Consider the following 22,805-nt stretch of genomic DNA (forward strand, 5'->3'; position numbering starts at 1 on the left):
TCTGTCTTTCTCTCTCCCCCTTCATCCATTCACTTACTGTAAAACAAGGCATCTTTTTGTCCTCAAGTTCATCAGTCTCACATGTTTCAAAGAGGAGGGGAAGAGATATGTGGGACAGATGAGAGAGAGAGAAGGAAAGAGAAGTGATAGACACAAAAAGTCTCACAGATTTAGAGAGCTCAGAAAATTCTCTCTGTCATCTCTAACAATATCCAATGTTTGACACTTCTTCTGCTTATAAGATAATCAGTTTGAGCCAGTAAACTCAACTATAGAGGATCCATACTAAAGAGGATCTAAAACAACAATCCTGGATTTGGAACTGGAAGACCATCAGATCATGGAGAATGGCAAAATAGAGGGTAAACAACACTGAACATAATTAAACACATTTTCACACAGAAGTTTGGGTTAGTCTACAGCAGTGCTTGTGCTGATAGATCTTCCATCATGCCGTTTAATGTGCATTAATTTGATCACTAACCATATGTGCCATGAATGCCTTTTAAATAGTTTTCTTTCTTCTTTATGCATAATCCTGTAAGTTACACATTTTCTACAGCATGTTATGCCATATGTGTTTCTGATGAAAATGTGTGCTTGTGTGTTCTTGCAGGTACAGGTGATGACATAGATGCCGTAGAAATTCTTCAGGTAAGATGTCACATTTAATACAGACAGATCAATGAAAGGAGGGCTGTATCACTACCTACACTACCAGTCAGAAGTTTTGAAACACTTGACTGAAATGTTTCTCATGATCTTAAAAATCTTTTGATCTGAAGGTGTATGCTTAAATGTTTGAAATTTGTGTTGTAGACAAAAATATAATTGTGCCACCATATTAATTTATTTCATTATAAAACTAAAATTTAATAAAAAAAAAAGTTTTTTAAATTGATGACTTGGAACAAATAATAAAGAAAAGCAGCCAATAAGTGCCCAACATAGATGGGAACTCCTTCAATACTGTTTAAGAAGCATCCCAGGGTGATACCTCAAGAAGTTGGTTGTGAAAATGTCAAGAGTACATGTCTGCAAATTCTGGGCAAAAGGTGACTACTCTGAAGATGCTAAAATACAAAACAGTTTGATTTATTTTGGATTTTGTTTAGTCACAACATAATTCCCATAGTTCCATTTATGTTATTCCATAGTTTTGATGACTTTACTATTATTCTAAAATGTGAAAAAAAAAAAATAAAAAAAAAAAACAAGAATTATAATAAAGAATGAAGTATTTCAAAACTTTTGACCGGTAGTGTATATTGCCTCTCTCTCTCTCTCTCTCTCTCTCTCTCTCTCTCTCTCTCTCTCTCTCTCTCTCTCTCTCTCTCTGATAGCCTTCACATGATGTTGTGTGCTTTGTTGTGGATGTGTGTGTGTGTGGTTTTCACTTCATTATCTGTTTAAACACATTGTTGTTTCATTAATCCCGTAACTCTAAACACATTTAGTCACACACACACAGATTACTCTTGCAAACAAAGTAAAACTAATTGAGACAATGAATTGCAAATAGGAAGAGTGTGACCTAACTTAGGCCTTATATAACTTGTCCCTATTGATCTGATGATACTTTCCACTCTCTTTTGATTATCTTTGTACTCCTCATCCTCATTTCTCTCCTTTACTTCTCTCTACTCTACACTGATTGACCTTTGACCACTTGCTTTAGTTTCAGGCAATGTGGGTGGAGATAAACTCAGGAGTTGAACATGTGGCTGAAGATGTTGCCACCCTACGACAAAGCTACAGCCGACTGGAGGAGAAATTCTCCACCTATCAGCAAGAAACCAGCGATAAGATCCTGTCTCTCAGAAACACACTTAACACCTATCAGGTTCTTGCACGCACACACACACACACACACACACACACACACACACACACACACACACACACACGCTGGTGCAGCTATCATTAAGAGGACTCTCCATAGACATAATGATTTTTATACTGTACGAACTATAGATTCTATCCCTAAACATAACCCTCACAAAAAACGTTCTGCATTTTTACATTTTCAATAAAACATCGTTTAGTATGTTTTTTAAGAGATTTGAATTATGGGGACACAAGAAATGTCCTCATAAACCACATTTATAGCATAATACCCTTGTAATTACCAGTTTGTAACCTAAAAAAAGTCCTCGTAAACCACTTAAACCTGCCCACACACACACACACACACACACACACACACACACACACACAGACCACATTTGTTTTTCTGTAATGGTGGGGATTTTCCATTTTATAGTATAATACTTAGTTAATTATATTTTCTATTCTCCTACCAATAAACCTAACCCATACCAAAACTTTGTTGCACTTTTAGATTTTTATGAAGACATAATTTAGTATGTTTACTAAGCCATTTTCCTAGGATTTTATTATCCTTGTGTGGACATTTGGGGACACATTTTTCATTTTGTTACATTAAATGAGTGCATAAACAATATATTTTTAAATAAAAAAAAATATATATATTTTTATTATTAAGGATTCACATAGTTATCACATAGTACTTAAATTGTAATAGATGAGCATTATGATCCATCTGTCTAAATTAATAAATTACTGCTAATTGTTGTGTTAATGTTACTATATGTTATTATTATGATTAGAGTTAAATATATATACTGTATATACACATTATATATAGTACCACAGTGTTTTTCTCTGATTGAAACTTGGCTATATTTTTTTTATTTTTATTTATTTCTGTGTATGTTTGTGTGCAGGAAGAAATAAGTACTGCTCTTGTGCAGCTCTCTGAAGTCAGGAGCAACCAAAAAGATTTACAAAGAGACCTGGATCTCATGCAGAGCACACAACACAGGTGTTACACACTATCTTATGTTAAAATGGTTCATCGTCTTTTACAATTCATGCTACAATATGTTTGTATAGACTATTTGGTCCTGTACATTTGGAGATCAAATACAAGATCAAAACATTAAATAATATATACATAAATATACTGTATACACAAAAATAGTAAGTCGATGCTGTTTCATTGGCAGGAAAGGGTTGAAGGGGGAGGGCTCAGTGGATGGCCACACCTCTCAGTCCAGCCAAACAGAACTCAATCTCATTCAACATTACATAAGCAGCCCGTCGGCCAATCAGAGTGAGTACTACACTTTAGAGACAGACATTTACGTGAATGAATACACTATAAATTGTACTATAGCTACTGTACAATATTAATTGTACAATAAACGCATGAGTATTTAAGAATCACCAGCCAGAAATTGGAAATGAATATTTGAGACTATATAGGATAACTAAAGATGGTGTTTGTGTTGTTAGATTCTCCTCCTGAGCACGACAGTGGTTGTCAAAAAAAGTCTCCACTGTGGAGAGAGAGAAAAAACCAAGATCTGAAAGAGCTGAACAATTCAAGTGAGTGATATACACAAACACAATAATATTCAGTATTCACAATAATATTATTGACGACCCTGTGAAATCACTTGACGAGTGCAGTTTTCTATGCTGTGTTGACATATTTTCTATTGAAATAGAAAGTTTGGGTGGGACATATCGAAGAGGCTCCTTTAAAAAGAAAAGAAAAGCCAGTAGCCTTCAGTTACCGTCACAGCCAATAACCATGTTTTGCTTCTTGCTAGTCAGCTAGTCAGTTGCAAATAAGACATTCTCATTCTAGAAAGCATTTCATTGGACAAAAATCTGTGTAGTGCATGATGAGTTATCAATATTTTTGGTCCATATTCCTGGAAAGAGAAAGACAGTAAATTTTAAATGCTTATATAAAAGATAATTTAGCCAACTTTTTTTATTATTTTTTTTTTTACTTTATTCTGTCCATCCTTTTAATACATTTCTCCTTACATTGTACATTCCATTTACATTCTTTTTAATAGACATAAGTATTTATTACTTTTTCTCTTTTTTGTTCAGCAAATAAAATAAATAACAATAAATAAAAAAGTACATGCATATGTTAACCCATTGTATACACATTTATACAAATATATACGTATATCTCAAAATTTTATTCCAAATAAGGAAGATATATGTGCAAACAAGCTTAAAAAATAAATAAATAAATAAATAATAAATGACTTGGTAAAGCAATTCCATTTAACTGTTCACTTTTCTGTCTTGCTACTGAGTTTAGCCAATCTTTTAAAACAGGGGCTTCTTTCCTTCTCCAATTTTTTGTTATTTGTTTAAGTACTGCATAATTCTCAAGATTGTAAACAAATACAACTCATCTCTTTTTAGAACTACAGGACATATACTGTACCTAAAACTGTTTCATGCATTTATTATATTGGATATATTGAACATTTGGTCTATTGCCTGGATGACTCTTGTCCAGATTTGCACAGGAATAAAAGATATGTATACGATTAGCATTAATCTCACCACACACTCTCCAACACTTTGAAGTAGATTTGTTATACGTACTTAAATTATATTTCTGGTGTTCTAAAATAATATTTATTTTCCTAGTATATTCTTGCCAAATGGAGATTGTGTGGTCATAAGTCCTTCTTTAAAACTATAATCTGTTATCTTTTTATTTCCATTATATATATATATATATATATATATATATATATAATTTCTCAACCTTAATTTCTTAGAATATTTTATAAATTTGTCCTATTACATTTTTTATTTTGTTAGTTTTGTTGACTTTTAGTATACCCCAAAAGGGGATGAATAACATCTAATTTATTTATTTGAAATTAATCTTTTAAATAACTTCTTATTTGTAAGTATCTGTAGAACCATTTCCTAGATAATCCATATTTTAATACTATTTCCTCAAATGTATTCATCCCTTTTTTCATCATACATTTGACAAAATCTTTTAATAAGTCTTTTACTAGCCCTAACCTTATAAAACATCTTCAGAGTTATTTGTTGTGAAATCTGGATCTCATGCTATTTCTCTTAAACAAATAATTTCTGATGCTTATAATTCCTTACTTTACAAATCCTTTCCCAACATTTAAAGGTTTCACTTATTCAGTAATATGCATTACCCAACATTTTCTTTTCCCTCATAAAATATCAGTGTACTCATGCTTCCACCAACCCAGTCTCCATACATTTCCACTTTAAATTGATATCAATATGCATCCACACCAGGATTGGCTTCATCTGTGATGCATAGTAATATTTCACCAGATTGGGTACTGTCAATCCACCCATTTCTTTCTTTTATCGTAAAACTTTAACTGTTACTCTTGGCTTCTTTTCAACCCAAATAAACTTTCTAAAATGACAGTGCCAGTTATTAAAACTCTTGGAGTTGATATATGTTGGTGTTTTGAGACACAAATAAGAAGTTTGGGAGGATATTCATTTTGATTGTATTTATTTTCTCTAGTAAGGACAATAATAGTATTTTCCATCTGTTCACATTCTGTCTTATTGAAATGCTGTAATTACATTTGTACAGATCATCTAGGGATTATTACTCCTATGTACCTTCTTTTTGTTCGATCCCACTTAAAATCATACTTTAAAAAAAACAACTGTTTTGTAATTTGTCCCCTATTTCCATAGCTTATTTCTGATTTAAATTTAATGTACAGTATATACAGACAAGCCTCCATACATATCCATCACATCATCTGTAAAGTGCAGGTTTACCCTTCCTCAACTTTGAGACCTTTCACTCTACAGTTAATTCTTATACTTTGTGCTAAAGGCTCTATACATAGAGCAAATATTTGTGGTGATTCCTTTTCTTGTTCCTCTCTTTAATTCGAATGTTACTGAAAGATTTCCATTGGCCTTTACTTTTGTATTTGGTTGTTTTTATATCTTTTTTATAAAAGTAATAAACTTCTGGTCAAAATCAAATACCTCACTGGTTTCAAAAATAAAGGGCCATAACACCCTATTAAATGCCTTTTCAGCATCTAAGGTCAATATTAACATTTGTTGCTGGAGCTAGTATTGACACTGACTACCACCCCTGGAGTCGCGAGTTCGAATCCAGGGCGTACTGAGTGACTCTAGCCTGGTCTCCTAAGCAACCAAATTGGCCCAGTTGCTAGGGAGGGTAAGAGTCACATGGGGTAACCTCCTCGTGGTCAATATAATGTGTGGTTCTTAATCTCAGTGGGGCACGTGGTGAGTTGTGCTTGGATGCCGCGGAGAATAGCGTTCCACATGCGCTACGTCTCCGCGGTAATGCGCTCAACAAGCCACGTGATAAGATGCACGGATTGACGGTCTCAGACATGGAGGCAACTGAGATTCATCCTCCGCCACCCGGATTGAGGCGAGTCACTACACCACCACGAGGACTTAGAGCGCACTGGGAATTGGGCATTCCAAATTGGGGAGAAAAAAACAAAAAATATTTGTTGCTTAGTTTTTGTTGCATGATCAATAAGATTAAGTGTTCGTCGCACATTATCGACCAATAAATGATTTTTCACAAATCCTATTTGATAACTATTGTTGAAATTATATTAGAAAGTCTTGTAGCTGTTATTGATATAAACAAACTTTTGATCTACGTTTACAAGAGATATTGGTCTATATGATAAAAACTGTGTGGGGACCTTTCCTTTTTTAAATATTACCGATATAATGGATGAATTCCTTATAGGCCACTCACTTTTTTCTAAAATCCTACTAAAAACTTCACACATAATTGGGGACAACCATTCATGAAATTCTTTATAAAACTTGTTTGTGAAACCATAATTTCCGGGACTCTTTTTGCTCTTTGTAATAACTGTTAAAATCTTTGCTTCTGTTATTGGACAAACTAAATACTTATTTTGTTGACTTGTGATGGTTGGGAGTTTTAAAGTCTCTTAAAGGAATAGTTCACCCAAAAATGATAATTCTCTCGTTATTCACTTACCCTGATGCCAGATGTGTATGACTGTCTTTCTTCAGCAGAACACAAATTAAGATTTTTGAAGAAGATAGAGCTCTGTCAGGTCCTTTAATGGGAGAACACGGGTGCCAGCAATATAACAGTCCAAAAGTCATATTTAGGCAGCATAAAAGTAATCCATCAATGAATGTCTTCTGAAGAAAATTGATACGTTTGTGTAAAAAAATAAATCAATAATTAAAATGTTATTAACTTTTAAAAATCGCTTCCTGCCAGCAGCTGATGTGAAGCATGACGTAAACGCATTGGCGAGTTCATGTGAGAATTCTGAAGCGGTGCTTATTTACAACAGAAGAACAAACGTCACACGAGAGTTCGGCCATTTCAAACAGCATAAAGCCCTGGATGGAAACGCCGATTTAAAGTTAAAAACGTTTTAATTATTGACTTGTTTCTTCCATAAACCTAACGATTTGCTTCAGAAGACATTCATTGATCGACTGGAGTTGCATGGATTTGAGACTTTTGGACCGTCAAAGTATTGGCACCCATGTACATCCATTATAAGGACATGACAGAGATCTATCTTCTTCTAAAAATCTTCATTTGTGTTCTGCTCAAGACAGACAGGCATGCACATCTAGGATGGCATCAGGGTAAGTGAATAATGAGAGAATTTTCATTTTTGGGTGAACTATTCCTTTAATACTACTTTTGGCAAATTTTGGCAACTCTTCTGACAGCACTAGCATAGAGCAAATGTACATGAACAAGAAGCCGAAAAAATTCTGCTTTGATTTTATGAGGTCTTTAAAATGTTTGGCAATCAAAAAACTGAGCTAGTCTCATCATAACAGTTTAAAAATGTCACGTGTATTTTCACAGCTCAAAGGCAGACAGCAGCACAGGAGCTGTTGGAATCTGAGAGCGTATATGTGTCTTGTATGTCACTCCTGTTAAAGGCCAACATCACTTTTAATGGATCAGAAAATGCAATCCTCCAGGACAAACGGTAACTATACATCTCTCTCAAACATACATAGGGTGAAAACAGTTAAATTGGGCCAATTTACCTGAATTCACACAACAAAACAGTGGGCAGATAATAACACAGGCAACTGAATTCTCCCTATTACAGGCAAGTTCAGTGAGCCCAGTGCTGAATGGGGACTCTAAATTGAATTAATTTGAAACAGGAAATAAAAAATCTTACCTCCTCTCATCTGATATTGGTTTTAAGAGAATTTAGATGAATGATGAATGGAACATGATATTATAAATCCATCTTGCTGCTTTATTATGTTTCTCCATCTCTCTCTCTCTCTCTCTCTCTCTCTCTCTCTCTCTCTCAGGCCTTTCCCTCCCTCTCTACGTTTCTTGATTCAGCAGCACCTGGAGCTCCTGCACCTCCTCCAAGAGAGAGTTCTGAAGAGCCAGTGGCAAGGCATAATGGGAGATGTGTTTCTAAGGCTCACCAGCAAAGAGGTAATAAGAACTACTTTGTGCCTAAACTTTCTACTGTATCTCTGAGAGAACAGTTCCTCAGTATATCAGTATGAACTGATATAAATTTCTTTGGGTCAAATAAACTGGGCTAATGAATCAAAGAGGAATGTGTTTAAGGAATGTTCTATGTTCAGTACAAGTTAAGCTCAGTTGTCAGCATTTGTTGTATAATGTTACCACAGAAAATAATTTTGACTCGTTCCTTGTTTATAAATAATAATTTAAAAAAAAGGCTTAATTGTGTGATAATATCTCTGTTTATAATACACTGCCTGGCCAAAAAAAAAAAAAAGTTGCTGATTGGATTTAAATAAGCTGATACTAAAGAGCCTATGATTGCATCATTATTGCAGTGATTAATATGTTTCAGCTGGCAACAATTCTTTTAACCCTAACTGATGCAGTGTGTAGCTTCTCATTTCTTAAACAACCATGTCGGAACACATATCCCGTGGTCGTGGAAAAGATGTTACTGTGTTTCAGAAGGGGCAAATTATTGGCCTGCATCAAGCAAAGAAAACAACTAAGGAGACTGCTGATATCACTGGAATTGTGTTAAGAACTGTCCAATGCATTATTAAAACCTGGAAGAATAGTGGTGAACCGTAAGCTTCGAGGAAGAAATGTGGTCTGAAAAAACTCTTGAATAACCGTGATTGAACACTTGGTGAAGTCACATCGTAAACAATCGACAGTATGACTCACGACTATGTTTAATAGTGAAAGTAAGAGCGTTTCCACATTCACAATGCGACGAGAACTTACAGGATTGGGACTAAACAGCTGTCTGGCCACAAGAAAGCCACATGTTAGTGAGGTTAATCGAAAAAAAACAACTTAAATTAGCTAGGGAGCATAAATATTGGACTGTGGAGCAATGGAAAAAGGTCATGTGGTCTGATGAGTCCAGATTTACCCTATGCCAAAGCGATGGGCGTGTCAGGGTAGGAAGCGCATGAAGTGATGCACCCGTCATGCATAGTGTCCACTGTACTAGCCTCTGGAGTCAGTGTTATGATCTGGAGTTGCTTCAATTGGTCAGGTCTAGGCTCAGCAATGTTATGCAGCAATAAAATGAAGTCAGCTGACTACCTGAATGTACTGAATATCCAGGTTATCCCATCAATCGATTTCTTTCTTCCCTGATGGCACAGGCATATTTCAGGACGACAATGCCAAGATTCATCGGGCTCAAATTGTGAAAGAATGGTGCAGAGAGCATGAGGAATAATTTTAACACATGAATTGGCCACCACAGAGTCCTGACCTTAACCCCATTGAAAGTCTTTGGGATGTGCTGGAGAAGACTTTATGGAGTGGTTCGACTGTCCCGTCATCAATACAAGATCTCGGCCAAAAATTAATGCAACTCTGAATGGAAAAAAATGTTGTGACGTTGCATAAGGTTGTCAAAACAATGCCATGACGAATGCACGCCTTAATCAAAGCTAAAGGGTGTCTGACGAAATAATAGAGTATGGAACGTTTTTTTGGCCAGGCAGTGTAAGTCTATGTGATAAAATCCTCTACATGGTTACGTTGTAATGACAACAAAGTTGTAATATTGTACATAACTTTACACAGATAAGTGATTCTATCACACTAAAATCCTGTTTACATGATGTTCATATCTTGTGGCTATAATTTTGAAAAAGTGTTTATTTTAACATTTATGGACTGGCCCCATTCACTTACATGTAATATAGGGCAATTTGAAATTATTTTTTGTAATCAACGTTAATATGAAAATGCAAAAAGGTCTGCACTCTAAAAATACTTTATTAAGTTCAAGCAGGAGATAAATTCGGCTGTCTGCCTTCATAGGTCTTAGCACCTAATTAGCTGGGAGAGCACGGTGAGTGCTTTGATTAATCAACATTAATAGAAAATCCTTTAATGCAGTTAAGACAAGGTTCACTCAGTGTCCCACAACTGGTTGTGGAAATACCAACATTGAACGTACTGAGGCTATGAAGTCCACTAATTATTCCTAAATGTGTGTTATCTTTTTGTGTTTGCAGAGTGATTTTCTGGATCACTATGTATCATATTTAAAGGAGCTGCCAGAATGTTTGTCTGTTGTCAGTCTGTTTTCCTCTACAAAATCAGGCAGCTTACCGGAGGTATGCACACACAGAAATTTAAAGTTATGTTTTTGTATATAGTAGCCAGGTATATACACTCACTGAACACTTTATTAGGTACACTATGGTCCCAATAAAGTGCCCGACATGGTCTTCTGCTGTTGTAGCCCATCCGCCTCAAGGTTCGAGGTGTTGTGCATTCTGAGATGCTATTCTGCTCACCACAATTGTACAGAGTGGTTATCTGAAGTTACCGTAGCCTTTCTGTCAGCTCAAACCAGACTTGCCGTTCTCTGTTGACCTCTCTCATCAACAAGACGTTTCTGACCGTAGAACTGCTGCTCACTGGATGTTTTTGTTTTTGGCACCATTCTGAGTAAACTCTAGAGACTGTTGTGCGTGAAAATCCCAGGAGATCAGCAGTAACAGAAATACTCAAACCAGCCCATCTGGCACTAACAATCATGCCATGGTCAAAATCACTGAGATCACATGTTTTCCCTATACTGATGGTTGATGTGAAGATTAACTGAAGCTCCTGACCCATGTCTGAATGATTTTATGCACTGCACTGCTGCCAAACAATTGGCTGATTAGATACAGTAATTGCATGAATAAGTAGGTGTACAGGTGTTCCTAATAAAGTTCTTAGTGAGTGTAGTCTGAAATATAATAGAAATAATATACAGTCATGTATATACAGTAATAGAAAATTGGAAAACACTTAACCTTAACGGACATGTTAAAAAGGTTTTACTTAAAAAGTTTGTACATACCTACATCCACACTTGCATGCTTGAGCAAATTTAGACTGTGCATATGACCCTTACAAATATCTATTTGACAAAAGTCATGTTGTTTTACATTATGTTTTCATGAATAATCTTAATAATTTAGTTTCATTCCATTTTCATTGACTAGCTGAGATGAATCTACATAGCTGCTTTCTGATTTATTTTATGCTTTATTTGAGCTTTCAACCTACAATATAATATAGCAAAGATGACATTATAACAATAATTATTATTATATACAGCAATTGAAGGAATAACAATAATTAAGCTGCTTTCTGATTTGTTGAATGTGTTTTAATCCAGAGTGACATCACAGGAGATGAGACACGCCTGTCTTTACACTCTCTGCTTCTACAGCCTGTCCGACGTATCTCAGAATACCATACACTCCTGCAGGTAGTCAAATTCATCTTTATAGTCATACTAACAGCATATTTAGACACACTAATGGTGAAATTCTTAGTGGTAGTGCGTTGTTTAATGAAGTGACTATTTGACTGCAGGTGTGTGTATTTGCAACCTTAAAACTGTCCAATCAATAAAAAAAGAACATGCATGGTTTGTTCAAGTGTGTACAAATGGCATTATGTGTTGCAGAATCTGTTGCATCAGACAGAATCAGACCATCCAGATTATTACCTGTTACTGGTGTGTGTGCAACAACTCCAATCTTTCATGACCCAGTACAGTCATCTGCTACAACAAAACCAGGAACTCCTCACACACACTCATGCCCTGCGAGAACACACACACAATATATGCACACACCAAGAGCGGCCCTCACACACTCGAAAAGAGATGAGCAGGTCAGTCAATGTTTATACAGACACATATGTGTTTTGCAGTGTTAAAAAATTTACCTACTCTTACTTGTCTTTCATGTCAGGTCTACAGTGAGGCAGCTGTATAAAGTGGACTATGAGAAACATTATAGTATCACTAATGCACAAAAGTAAGTAGATATACCAGTACCAACCAAATTTGGCCCCAAAAAATATTTGGACACTTTTGGATCACATTTTTAAATGTACGAATTTAATTGCATTAGATAACAAAATAGCAAACAAAGTGGCATCTGTGAATGATGATACTAGAAATTATCTAAAAACTAACATTTAGCCTTCTTTTAATGTCCAAATATTTTTTGGGACCACGGTATATTACAAAATTTACTTCATAAATTAATTATTTTTCTCTTCATCTTTCTCTCTAAGTGATCCCCAAGGTTTGCATCGTAGCAAACGCTACCCTGACTATGAAGCAGCGCCCTATCACTATGATTCAGAAATCGCATCCCCTGACTCCTTTCTATCTGACTCTGATTCTCACCACAAAGCACTACCCATTCCTCTACACAGCATTCCAGAGACAGAAGGAGCTGGAACGACCCTTGCGGATGCTCTTGGGGCACTCTTTCCATTTGGAGGCGGGGACTCACACTGCTCAAGTCCATCCCATTCCTCTGACTCCAGCATTGATATTGCCTTTGTGCGCTGTAGTCCTTCCCAAACTCCACCTCACCAATCTCACAGTAGGGGGCGGAGTAGTGGGGGTGTGGTTTATAGGTCCAATCGGGGTTGTGTCTCACCTGATCCAGTAGACATTGTGGGGCCACGCCCTCTGCAGGCGGTGCGAAGAAAGAGCAAATCACTGAATGGCCTGCAGATGGACAGTATTGATAGCCATGCCCACCAGATGAAAACCCCTGGCCACCCAAGGCTGGAGCGGCAGTCGAGTGCCAAATCAAGACTAAGGTCTAGCAGTCCAAAACAAAGATACGAGACACACACTGACACAGAGGAGCAGCCACGACCAATACATCACAAGGTAGACATCCTAACAGATACATCACATAATGAGGACTCTTAACACATTACAGAAAAAAAGAGGAGACATTCTAATCCATACATCACGTTGTCTCTTGTACACAAATTTCATGTATAATTTTAAATATATGCTGTTTGATTAACTGATAATTAACTAATGACTGTCTAATAGATAATTACAAGAGAGAGCATTACTGTTTGTGTTTTCTCTCTTCTGTAGGATCCCAGAAGCCTAGTGTGGGAGGAGCTAAAACTCAGGGGTGTGTCTGATGACTATGACCACACACCCCTGAGCGAACGTGGTAGGAAAGAGGGAAAAGGATTTAGGAGCTCCTTCAAAAAGCTTTTTAAGAAGAAGTAAGTTAAACACACAGAAAAGTGACTAAATTAAACTCTGTTGCATTTTTGGACTGCTGCCTTTAATTTTTCACCCTCAAATTTAAAAGCATTTGTTTAGAAAACCTCCCAAATGAAGAAAAAAAAAAAAGTTTATGTTTACAATCTTATGAGCAAGAGAGAGTAAAAAAAATAAAAAATTGTTGTACTTTGTAAGCATGTAAACACACGCTCAGACTCATTTCACCCCTCACAGATGTGCTCGTCCATAGACATTAAGTCTAATTTTCAGTCTATGCACCACCCCCAATGTTTCATCGAATATCTCGGCCTTTGAGTGGACTAGAAGCTCAGTCTAGGTCTCGTTAGAAAGCTGATCCTCCCCTTTGCGATGATACATAACATTTTATACCAATAGTCTGTAACAAATTTTTCAGATGATTTGTTTAGCATGTTTTTCCTGCTGGACTGCATATATTTTGTTTGAACATTTAAGATATAACATTGGTTTATTCACCCAATCAAGCTCACGAACAAGTAAAAAATTGCTCATTTTTTAGAAAAAGGTAAAAGCAGATATACATTTTTTGTAATCACTTACAGCAGCAGTGATCGGTGCATAAAAGAGACGTTTATATATGATGTCTTACAGAAATCATATTTTATTTGCGATTCTTTCACATTATGGAATTAAGGCAACAAAATAAACTATATAGTCACATTCATGAGAATAAGAGCTTTTATTTGATATATGCATTGTACATTTAAGTGGTATGTGAAAGACTTTTATATATTTATATTAATATTTCTATAACATGACTTCTAGGTTGCACTTATTTGTGACACGGATGTATTCAGCATCATATAATTTTGTTATTCTATGTAGCATAAATGCAAAAGTTATATTGTTCAATGAAAAGTTCAGATTCTAAGCTTTCAAATAATACCACATATACCAGCCTTATAAACCCTTTTGAGTTTAAGGTTTTTTTAAAGCAACATGGTTCTTAAAAGGTTCTTAAAACAATCCTTGTATACAAGACCGAATACCCTCAAATTTAAAGCCTTGATATATACATAAATATATATTGTGTGTGTGTGTATCAGGTCAGGTGGGGATGGAAAAGAGAAGACGACATTGAAAGTGGAGAGTCAAAGCAGTGGAGATCTGGAATCAAACAGAGCCACTCACGCAGGAGACATTGACAAAGGAACTGCTGTTTAAACTGTTTTTACACATTTTTAAGCACTGTTTTAAACATACACTGCTTAGTGGCAAATTATTTTCTGACATAAAGCACAGAAAACTATCAATTTCTCATGCAATGTAAAAAAGAACAATTTAAAGTATCTACAGGTGCATCTCAATAAATTAGAATGTCGTGGAAAAGTTCATTTATTTCAGTAATTCAACTCAAATTGTGAAACTCGTGTATTAAATAAATTCAGTGCACACAGACTGAAGTAGTTTAAGTCTTTGGTTCTTTTAATTGTGATGATTTTGGCTCACATTTAACAAAAACCCACCAATTCACTATCTCAAAAAATTAGAATACATCATAAGACCAATAAAAAAGACATTTTTAGTGAATTGTTGGCCTTCTGGAAAGTATGTTCATTTACTGTATATGTACTCAATACTTGGTAGGGGCTCCTTTTGCTTTAATTACTGCCTCAATTTAGCGTGGCATGGAGGTGATCAGTTTGTGGCACTGCTGAGATGGTATGGAAGCCCAGGTTTCTCTGACAGTGGCCTTCAGCTCATCTGCATTTTTTGGTCTCTTGTTTCTCATTTTCCTCTTGACAATACCCCATAGATTCTCTATGGGGTTCAGGTCTGGTGAGTTTGCTGGCCAGTCAAGCACACCAACACCATGGTCATTTAACCAACTTTTGGTGCTTTTGGCAGTGTGGGCAGGTGCCAAATCCTGCTGGAAAATGAAATCAGCATCTTTAAAAAGCTGGTCAGCAGAAGGAAGCATGAAGTGCTCCCAAATTTCTTGGTAAACGGGTGCAGTGACTTTGGTTTTCAAAAAACACAATGGACCAACACCAGCAGATGACATTGCACCCCAAATCATCACAGACTGTGGAAACTTAACACTGGACTTCAAGCAACTTGGGCTATGAGCTTCTCTACCCTTCCTCCAGACTCTAGGACCTTGGTTTCCAAATGAAATACAAAACTTGCTCTCATCTGAAAAGAGGACTTTGGACCACTGGGCAACAGTCCAGTTCTTCTTCTCCCTAGCCCAGGTAAGACGCCTCTGACGTTGTCTGTGGTTCAGGAGTGGCTTAACAAGAGGAATACGACAACTGTAGCCAAATTCCTTGACATGTCTGTGTGTGGTGGCTCTTGATGCCTTGACCCCAGCCTCAGTCCATTCCTTGTGAAGTTCACCCAAATTCTTGAATTGATTTTGCTTGACAATCATAAGGCTGCGGTTCTCTCGGTTGGTTGTGCATCTTTTTCTTCCACACTTTTTCCTTCCACTCAACTTTCTGTTAACATGCTTGGATACAGCACTCTGTGAACAGCCAGCTTCTTTGGCAATGAATGTTTGTGGCTTACCCTCCTTGTGAAGGGTGTCAATGATTGTCTTCTGGACAACTGTCAGATCAGCAGTCTTCCCCATGATTGTGTAGCCTAGTGAACCAAACTGAGAGACCATTTTGAAGGCTCAGGAAACCTTTGCAGGTGTTTTGAGTTGATTAGCTGATTGGCATGTCACCATATTCTAATTTTTTGAGATAGTGAATTGGTGGGTTTTTGTTAAATGTGAGCCAAAATCATCACAATTAAAAGAACCAAAGACTTAAACTACTTCAGTCTGTGTGCATTGAATTTATTTAATACACGAGTTTCACAATTTGAGTTGAATTACTGAAATAAATGAACTTTTCCACGACATTCTAATTTATTGAGATGCACCTGTATATGATGTAAATAAACATAAACATGCTCATTCATACAAATATTCACTCATACTCAAACGTACAGGAACACTTATTCTGTCATACTGACAGGATGCCAAACTGATAAATCTGATAAAGTGTAAATGGTCGACATAGATGACTCCTAGATAAATATACATTTTATATTTTCCACATACAAATCATCAAATACGAGTTTTCAGTTACTGTGTCAATACATGCTTATTAAATGTTAATGGTAATAATTAGAATATTGAATAAAAATGTTTCTTAATGTATCTTTATTTTTTAGTTTGTGAGTGTGTGTGTGTGTGTGTGTGTGTGTGGACTGCCAAAGTAAAACAATAACACCATTCAGAGATTTAGTTTTTCTTTTTCACCTTGGTTTAATGGGTTAAATCTCATTAAAGAATCTCACATTTGAAACAAAATATTGGCTTTATACAGTCTGAAAAACTGAAATTATTTTACACTATATACAAGACATGTGCATCACATTAAGAGAACTCCGCTGTAGTGGACATGAATATGTCTGACATTGGTTCACACTCTCTGTACTCAAAGAATCACATATTACGTTAATGACTCTTTCAAACACACAGATTAAATGTTACTGCAGATTAGGCTCAGTCATGGACATGGTTTCTTCAGAGTCTTGACAAAAGTCCTGACCTATAAAGATGTCACATGGTTACTTGACAGGATTTTAAATTGTCCAGGAAACTGTTGTTAGGGAGACAGTTCATTTGAAGCTTGATCTTAGCTTTGCTCAAACTAAGATTTTTAAAGACATGTTAAGATGAAGAGTCATCCTAAATTTGTCCATTCAGCAAAACACAACAAACAAAAAAAAAAAAAAAAAAAAAAAAAAAACCAAGAGTTAGTATTCAAATATAATACCATACAAACTGATGGAAATTATAGAAATCTTAACAGACCGCCACATTCTAAAAAAGCATATTTACATATACTGCATTCATAAGACATTGTGTTATCTCTATTAGGTTTTCAGTGAGTCTGATAAATATATTTTCTCTGCATAACAGATCTCTGTCTATTGACATCACAACCTGTAAGTGTGTGCTTACTCATTAACACAAAGCACACTGAGAAAAGCGCACTAATGTATCTGAGCAAAAGTATTGTGCAAACCATCACTAACAGTGCTTGGTAACTAACTAAACATGAAGCTTGTCTTTTCATTATAAATAACACATAAAAACAATCTTCCAGGTCTCTAAAATTCCATTCCTATTAAAATGTGGGGCATGATGAAACTATGTACTAAACATGCTTTTTCATTGATTACAGTATTAGGCAGGACAAAAAGTATCTTAGAAGATCTTACAAAAAGGACTAAAGTATTACCATGTTTTTTTGGACACTGATTTTCAGACATTTGCCATGGAAAAACCATGATATTCTTTGAGGAACCTTGGAGTACCATGCAAATACCATGGTATATGAATATGGTAATTATTCAGTACCATGGTAAATTTATATCAAAGTACCATGGCATTAGAATCTGATACCAGTCACTGCCACAGTAATTAATTCATAAAAAAATCAGAATTTACTCACCCTCAGGTTGTTCCTAACCCCTATGACTCACTTTATTCCATGGAACACAAAGAGAAAATTTGAAGAAGGTTGACATGGCTTTTTCCCTTATACAATGAGTGAATGGTGACTGGGGTTCAGTCCCTAATATACAGCCTAACATTTCCTTATGCGTTTCACAGAAGAAAGTAAGTTATACAGGTTTGGAACGACATGAGGGTGAGTAAATTATGATAAAATTGTCATTTTTGGGTGAACTACCCTTTATGTCTGACTGGATCAGTGAGAGGTGTTATAAATGCAACATTTATGTTGGCAGCACTTAAAGGTGCTGTAAGCGATTTTAGCCGTTCAAGAACTTCCATCGTTGAATTAGACATGCCCCTCTTTCCACAGATACTGTTAAGACCAGAAAGCAGCAGTAAGTCTTCTCCGGGTTGTCAAGCACAAAAGTAGCAAAACAACGCTACTAGACTGATCACTTGACAAGATAGTTCACTATCACAAGACTGATGACTGTTATGAATCTGAATATGGCATTAAACCTTAATAAACTGCTTCAACAACTACACTATGACAATGTGCAAAATGATTGACAGGCAGAAAGCACATCAAAGTCTTCTCATTGGCATTGCGGCCCACAGACACATTTATGTTTGCTGTTTACGCAGTCTAGTGCTGTCACAAAGACCGATGATATATCTTAGCACACTTATTTCAGTGATATCTTTCAGGGAGTAGAAACATTTTCTGCATACCATTCCATAAAATAAAAAAAAATCACTTACATCACTTTCAATTTCATCATTCAATACTGAATTCACCAAGACAGTGGTAGTACAGTGCAACAGTATCAGGGTCAATACAAAATACCCCTTAGGACTTCTCCTCAGTTTGAATAACATGAGAGGAACCATTACGATGGGATGAGATAGTGCCACCTTGTTGTTAGTTATTGTTCATTTGTCATTGAAAAAACAATGCAAACACCAAGTGCACCTAATGTTCCAGTGTGTTCTTGTGCCGTTAATATGGAAAAATGCATCTAATCGGACATAAAACTGGATCACTGACTTGCCTGAGGCCAAATGAGTGAAATGAAAAGAAAGGGATGAAGACAGAAAACGACAGTGATTCAGACACAGAGAGGAGCTTTTTGCTGGGCTGCATCACTGCAGTACGGAGAGCAACAAAGCTAACAACATCTGCAAATCATGCCAGATATAAAATGTAATTTGTTTCCTGTTTTAGACAAATGTGGTACTAGACTGCTGTGTCTACTCTGTGTCATATTTAACATTAAGATGTCTCTCTGTTATGTTGAACTAATGGTTCAGTGTTTTGAGATATCTTGCAGTGTTTGGTTTGAACTGTGTTTGTGTACTGAAAAGTATCTGTAGTGTGTGTTTTGAACTATTTCTGTATTGAAAAGTATCTGTAGGGTTTGCTTTGAACTGTGTTTATGTATTGAAAAGTATCTGTAGTGTTTGCATTGAACTGCATTTATGTCAGGGTCAGAAATTAAGGGGGGCTTGGGGCAAAAATGCCACCAAACATGACAAAAAAAATGCCCCTGTAAAGCAAAATGTGGGGTCAAAAATGGCCCCCATTATGAATTTATTCTGTTTTTTATTTATAACATCTGATATAGTTCTATATTTCTGCTAGTTATGGAAGCATAGATCTAGCAGGAAGACTCTGGATCCTTACGCTTTCATTCAATCAGGCATTTCTTCCAATCACAATACAGCCTCCAATTTATAAGCCTACACACCGGTCTCTATTGATCGCATACTTCCGTTGTTTTCACCCCCCTCTACCCCATCTCCACCAGTTTATGTCCCGTCCTGGGCAGGGGTAAGCTCTGCTCCCCTGCCGTCATTGCCTCCGGCAGGATCTGACAGTTCCAGAAAGTATATGAGCGCTGAATCGTAGGATGGGACTTACGCCAAATACAAGTTTCTCTACATTCAAAATAATTCTTTTCTGATAGAAATACACATTATCACATAAAATATGATTTGATTAATTTTATGGGAGGAGGTAATATATTCAATCTAATTTATCAATCTAAATATTCATATTGAGAACTTATGTTAATTAATTGATTTAATTTTAATACAAGGATGACACAATATAGTTTTTATATGTTTAGGAAACAAATGTCATAAAAGGTAGCAAATGCTTCTAAAAAATTTTTAAAAAATCCAGGGGGAAATTATTGCTCCTTTATGGAAAAGTTAATTTCTGACACTGGTTTATGTATTGAAAAGTATCTGTAGTGTGTTTGTGTATTAAGATATCTGTAGTGTTTGGTTTGAACTGTTTGTGTGTTGAAATCTATAGTATTTGGACCGTGTTTGTGTAGAAAAAGTTTATGTAGTTTTGTGTTTAGTAGCTTTACAAATGAAAATGAGGTGCATATGTCTCAGTAACAAGTACACGTCTACTTTGTAGCATGCTTTATGTAGTGTGGCTTGTGTGTGTTAAGGCGGTGTTGTCAGTAGCTGTTCTCATGGCCTGCGAGAATGTACAGATTACTTTCAGCTGTGGGGTCCTCTGTTGGTTTGCTTTCCAACACCACCACTCTAAGAAAGACAGAGAGAGAGATAGAGAAGTTACTACAATAACTGGCTGACCGTGGCACTGGTGTGGTACAAAACATGTGCTGATGAGCTCATACCTGTCTGAACCCAGCAGCCTGTAGGTTCGCGAGTTATCAGAAATCTCCTGAGTAATCTAAAGCGGAGAGCATTGGTTACCAACTACATACATCTTACAGAGCATCTATTAACTGGCATATAAATACAGACTCCTCAAAAAAAGAAAAGGTAAAAGTAAACCATACCTCACTGTTTTTAAAGCTTCGCCCCTGCATTCCGTGTTTCCAAAATGCCAAAACACTGTCCTGAAGACACACTTTAAAAAAGAAAAGAAAATTATCATTAGATCATCAAAAAAACATAAGCATTCTTTTAGTCTTTTTTCTTTTTTTTAATTATTATTATTTTAAAACGTGCTTACCAATTGCCTCAATCTGGAAGTTAAAGGTGAGTTCAGTTGACAACTTCCTGTTGGATTTTAACCTGCCCTGTAAATTCACCAACTTTATACACCCTTAAAAACAAAGAAACAAATCAACACGATGAGTAAAAACTTGCTGAAGCTCGATCTACTGGATATATATGCATGAACAAATGCATGTTTAAACATGAATCGCTGTTACAGGTGCAACTGAAAAATATCAGTGGAAAAAGACCCTGTGTGAAGTTCAGCAACTATTTTTCACACCATGATCTTATCAGAATTTTACCAAGTTGAGTCTCAAACACTCCTTAACTATAGTAAAATCACTGTAAAACACTGTCTTGAGTGGTTTATTGCTTTCATAAAACAGCAAAAACAACAATATACTTGGCAAATAATAAATAAAATGCATTTATAAAAATAATTTTAATAATAATTTATAGTGATATAGTTAATTATATACAGTACTGTGCAAAAGTCTTAGGTACATAAGATGTTTCACAAAAACATTTGTCTTAAGATGGTTATTTATATCTTCAGCTTTAGTGTGTCAATAGGAAATATACATTTTGGACTGCAAATAGAATAGAAGAACAGGGAGCCCAGCAACAGATGGCATGACCCCCACAGAGCCTCCCACTGAACATCGAGTCAGTCTGGGATTACATGAAGAGACAGAAGCAACTGAGACAGCCTAAATAGATAGAAGAACTGTGGTGAATTCTCCAAGAAGCTTGGAACATCCTATCTGCCACAACCAAGAAAAACTGTGTCCAGGTGTACCTAGTAGAATTGGTGCTGTTTTGAAGACAAAGGTGGTCACACCAAATATTGATTTAGCTTTTTTATGATTACTGGAATTTGTATGATGTTAAATGATAAATGAAACATATTTATGGCATTATTTTTGAAGACATCCTCACTATGCAACATTTTTCACAAGTGCCTAAAACATTTGCACAGTACTGTACTGTATATACAGTAGTAACTGTAGTAAACAATAATCCTTACGATCAAGACACACTAGAACAGTGTCCCTCTCCAGTTGAGTCACATGAATGACACACGTCTGAGGTGTTTCTGGAAACACAACAAACATTTATTCAGGATCTGAAAGCAACATTCAAAAAAAAATTTTTCACAAATCTTTGTGATACTGACCGGGCTCTGTGAAGGCAGGGGTGGCGGCATTGGGATCGACTGTGCCGAACGTGACCACCTGATCAGGGTGGCTTCCTTTACTGACTGCAACACAAACCAGTGGATAATGCTGCTCAGGAACCACCAGCATCTCAAAGACTTCTAATGGACACGGCAGAGTGAGCTCTATACTCTGTAGAGACAAACACATAGGATTATACTCGTGTATGGGTGCTCTCTGTCTCTATATCTTTCTTTCTCTCACTCACCTTTATTAACATGAAGCGTTGCATGGCTTCCACCCATTCAAACAGCATTACGCTGGACTGGAATGCTCCACATAAGTACTTATGACCTGTGTATGGGTTACGCACTACACACACAGTTTTTTAGATCTTAAAAATATGTACTGGTAGTGTTTTGAATCTTGTTAAATAATTCCATTTGGCATAAGCTTAAACACAAAACATTACAAAAATCAAATGTGAGTGCATACATATGAATGGTACTGACCTACACAGCATTTCTGACAACCCCTGGTTTCTGGTATTTTATTGGACACAGTAAACTTCCTGAAAGAAACGCATTAAAATGACAGCACTGAAATACAAAATGAAAAGTTACAAGAGAATGGTATGGAGCATATATGCAGTATATAAAAGTAGCACTGTATTTACACTCTTCAAGGATTTCAACCCAAGAATAGCTTACTTATATTTCTGCATATTAGACTGGAATAGGAGATTGTATT

The 22,805-nt window shown here is 36.1% G+C and overlaps 2 protein-coding genes across 4 annotated transcripts in view; one reads left to right on the top strand and one right to left on the bottom strand.

Moving 5' to 3' along the window:
- The first annotated feature begins 88 nt into the window (after positions 1 to 88).
- Positions 89 to 14,774, top strand: arhgef33 (Rho guanine nucleotide exchange factor (GEF) 33). The gene is made up of 15 exons (XM_051722625.1): positions 89 to 362; positions 617 to 654; positions 1,679 to 1,843; positions 2,748 to 2,845; positions 3,030 to 3,136; positions 3,319 to 3,411; positions 7,733 to 7,859; positions 8,200 to 8,332; positions 10,375 to 10,476; positions 11,535 to 11,627; positions 11,829 to 12,037; positions 12,118 to 12,183; positions 12,446 to 13,058; positions 13,278 to 13,414; positions 14,501 to 14,774. The coding sequence occupies exons 1-15, from the start codon at positions 341 to 343 to the stop codon at positions 14,616 to 14,618; spliced, it is 2,121 nt and encodes a 706-aa protein (XP_051578585.1). The 5' UTR covers positions 89 to 340; the 3' UTR covers positions 14,619 to 14,774.
- Positions 14,775 to 16,676: 1,902 nt separating this feature from the next.
- The window catches only part of map4k3b (mitogen-activated protein kinase kinase kinase kinase 3b), a 36,843-nt gene continuing 30,714 nt past the window's right edge, over positions 16,677 to 22,805 (bottom strand). For all 3 annotated transcript variants that reach the window (XM_051722736.1, XM_051722737.1, XM_051722735.1), the window contains 8 exons: positions 22,568 to 22,626; positions 22,324 to 22,427; positions 22,076 to 22,247; positions 21,926 to 21,994; positions 20,912 to 21,004; positions 20,736 to 20,806; positions 20,571 to 20,626; positions 16,677 to 20,475 (listed from right to left, as the gene is read on the bottom strand). In XM_051722736.1, coding sequence (XP_051578696.1) covers positions 20,388 to 20,475; positions 20,571 to 20,626; positions 20,736 to 20,806; positions 20,912 to 21,004; positions 21,926 to 21,994; positions 22,076 to 22,247; positions 22,324 to 22,427; positions 22,568 to 22,626 — 712 coding nt within the window. In that variant the 3' untranslated portion in view covers positions 16,677 to 20,387. The remainder of the gene's footprint in view (positions 20,476 to 20,570; positions 20,627 to 20,735; positions 20,807 to 20,911; positions 21,005 to 21,925; positions 21,995 to 22,075; positions 22,248 to 22,323; positions 22,428 to 22,567; positions 22,627 to 22,805) is intronic.

This window comes from Myxocyprinus asiaticus, chromosome 17 (genome assembly GCF_019703515.2).
Source record: "Myxocyprinus asiaticus isolate MX2 ecotype Aquarium Trade chromosome 17, UBuf_Myxa_2, whole genome shotgun sequence".
Taxonomy (NCBI): domain Eukaryota; kingdom Metazoa; phylum Chordata; class Actinopteri; order Cypriniformes; family Catostomidae; genus Myxocyprinus; species Myxocyprinus asiaticus.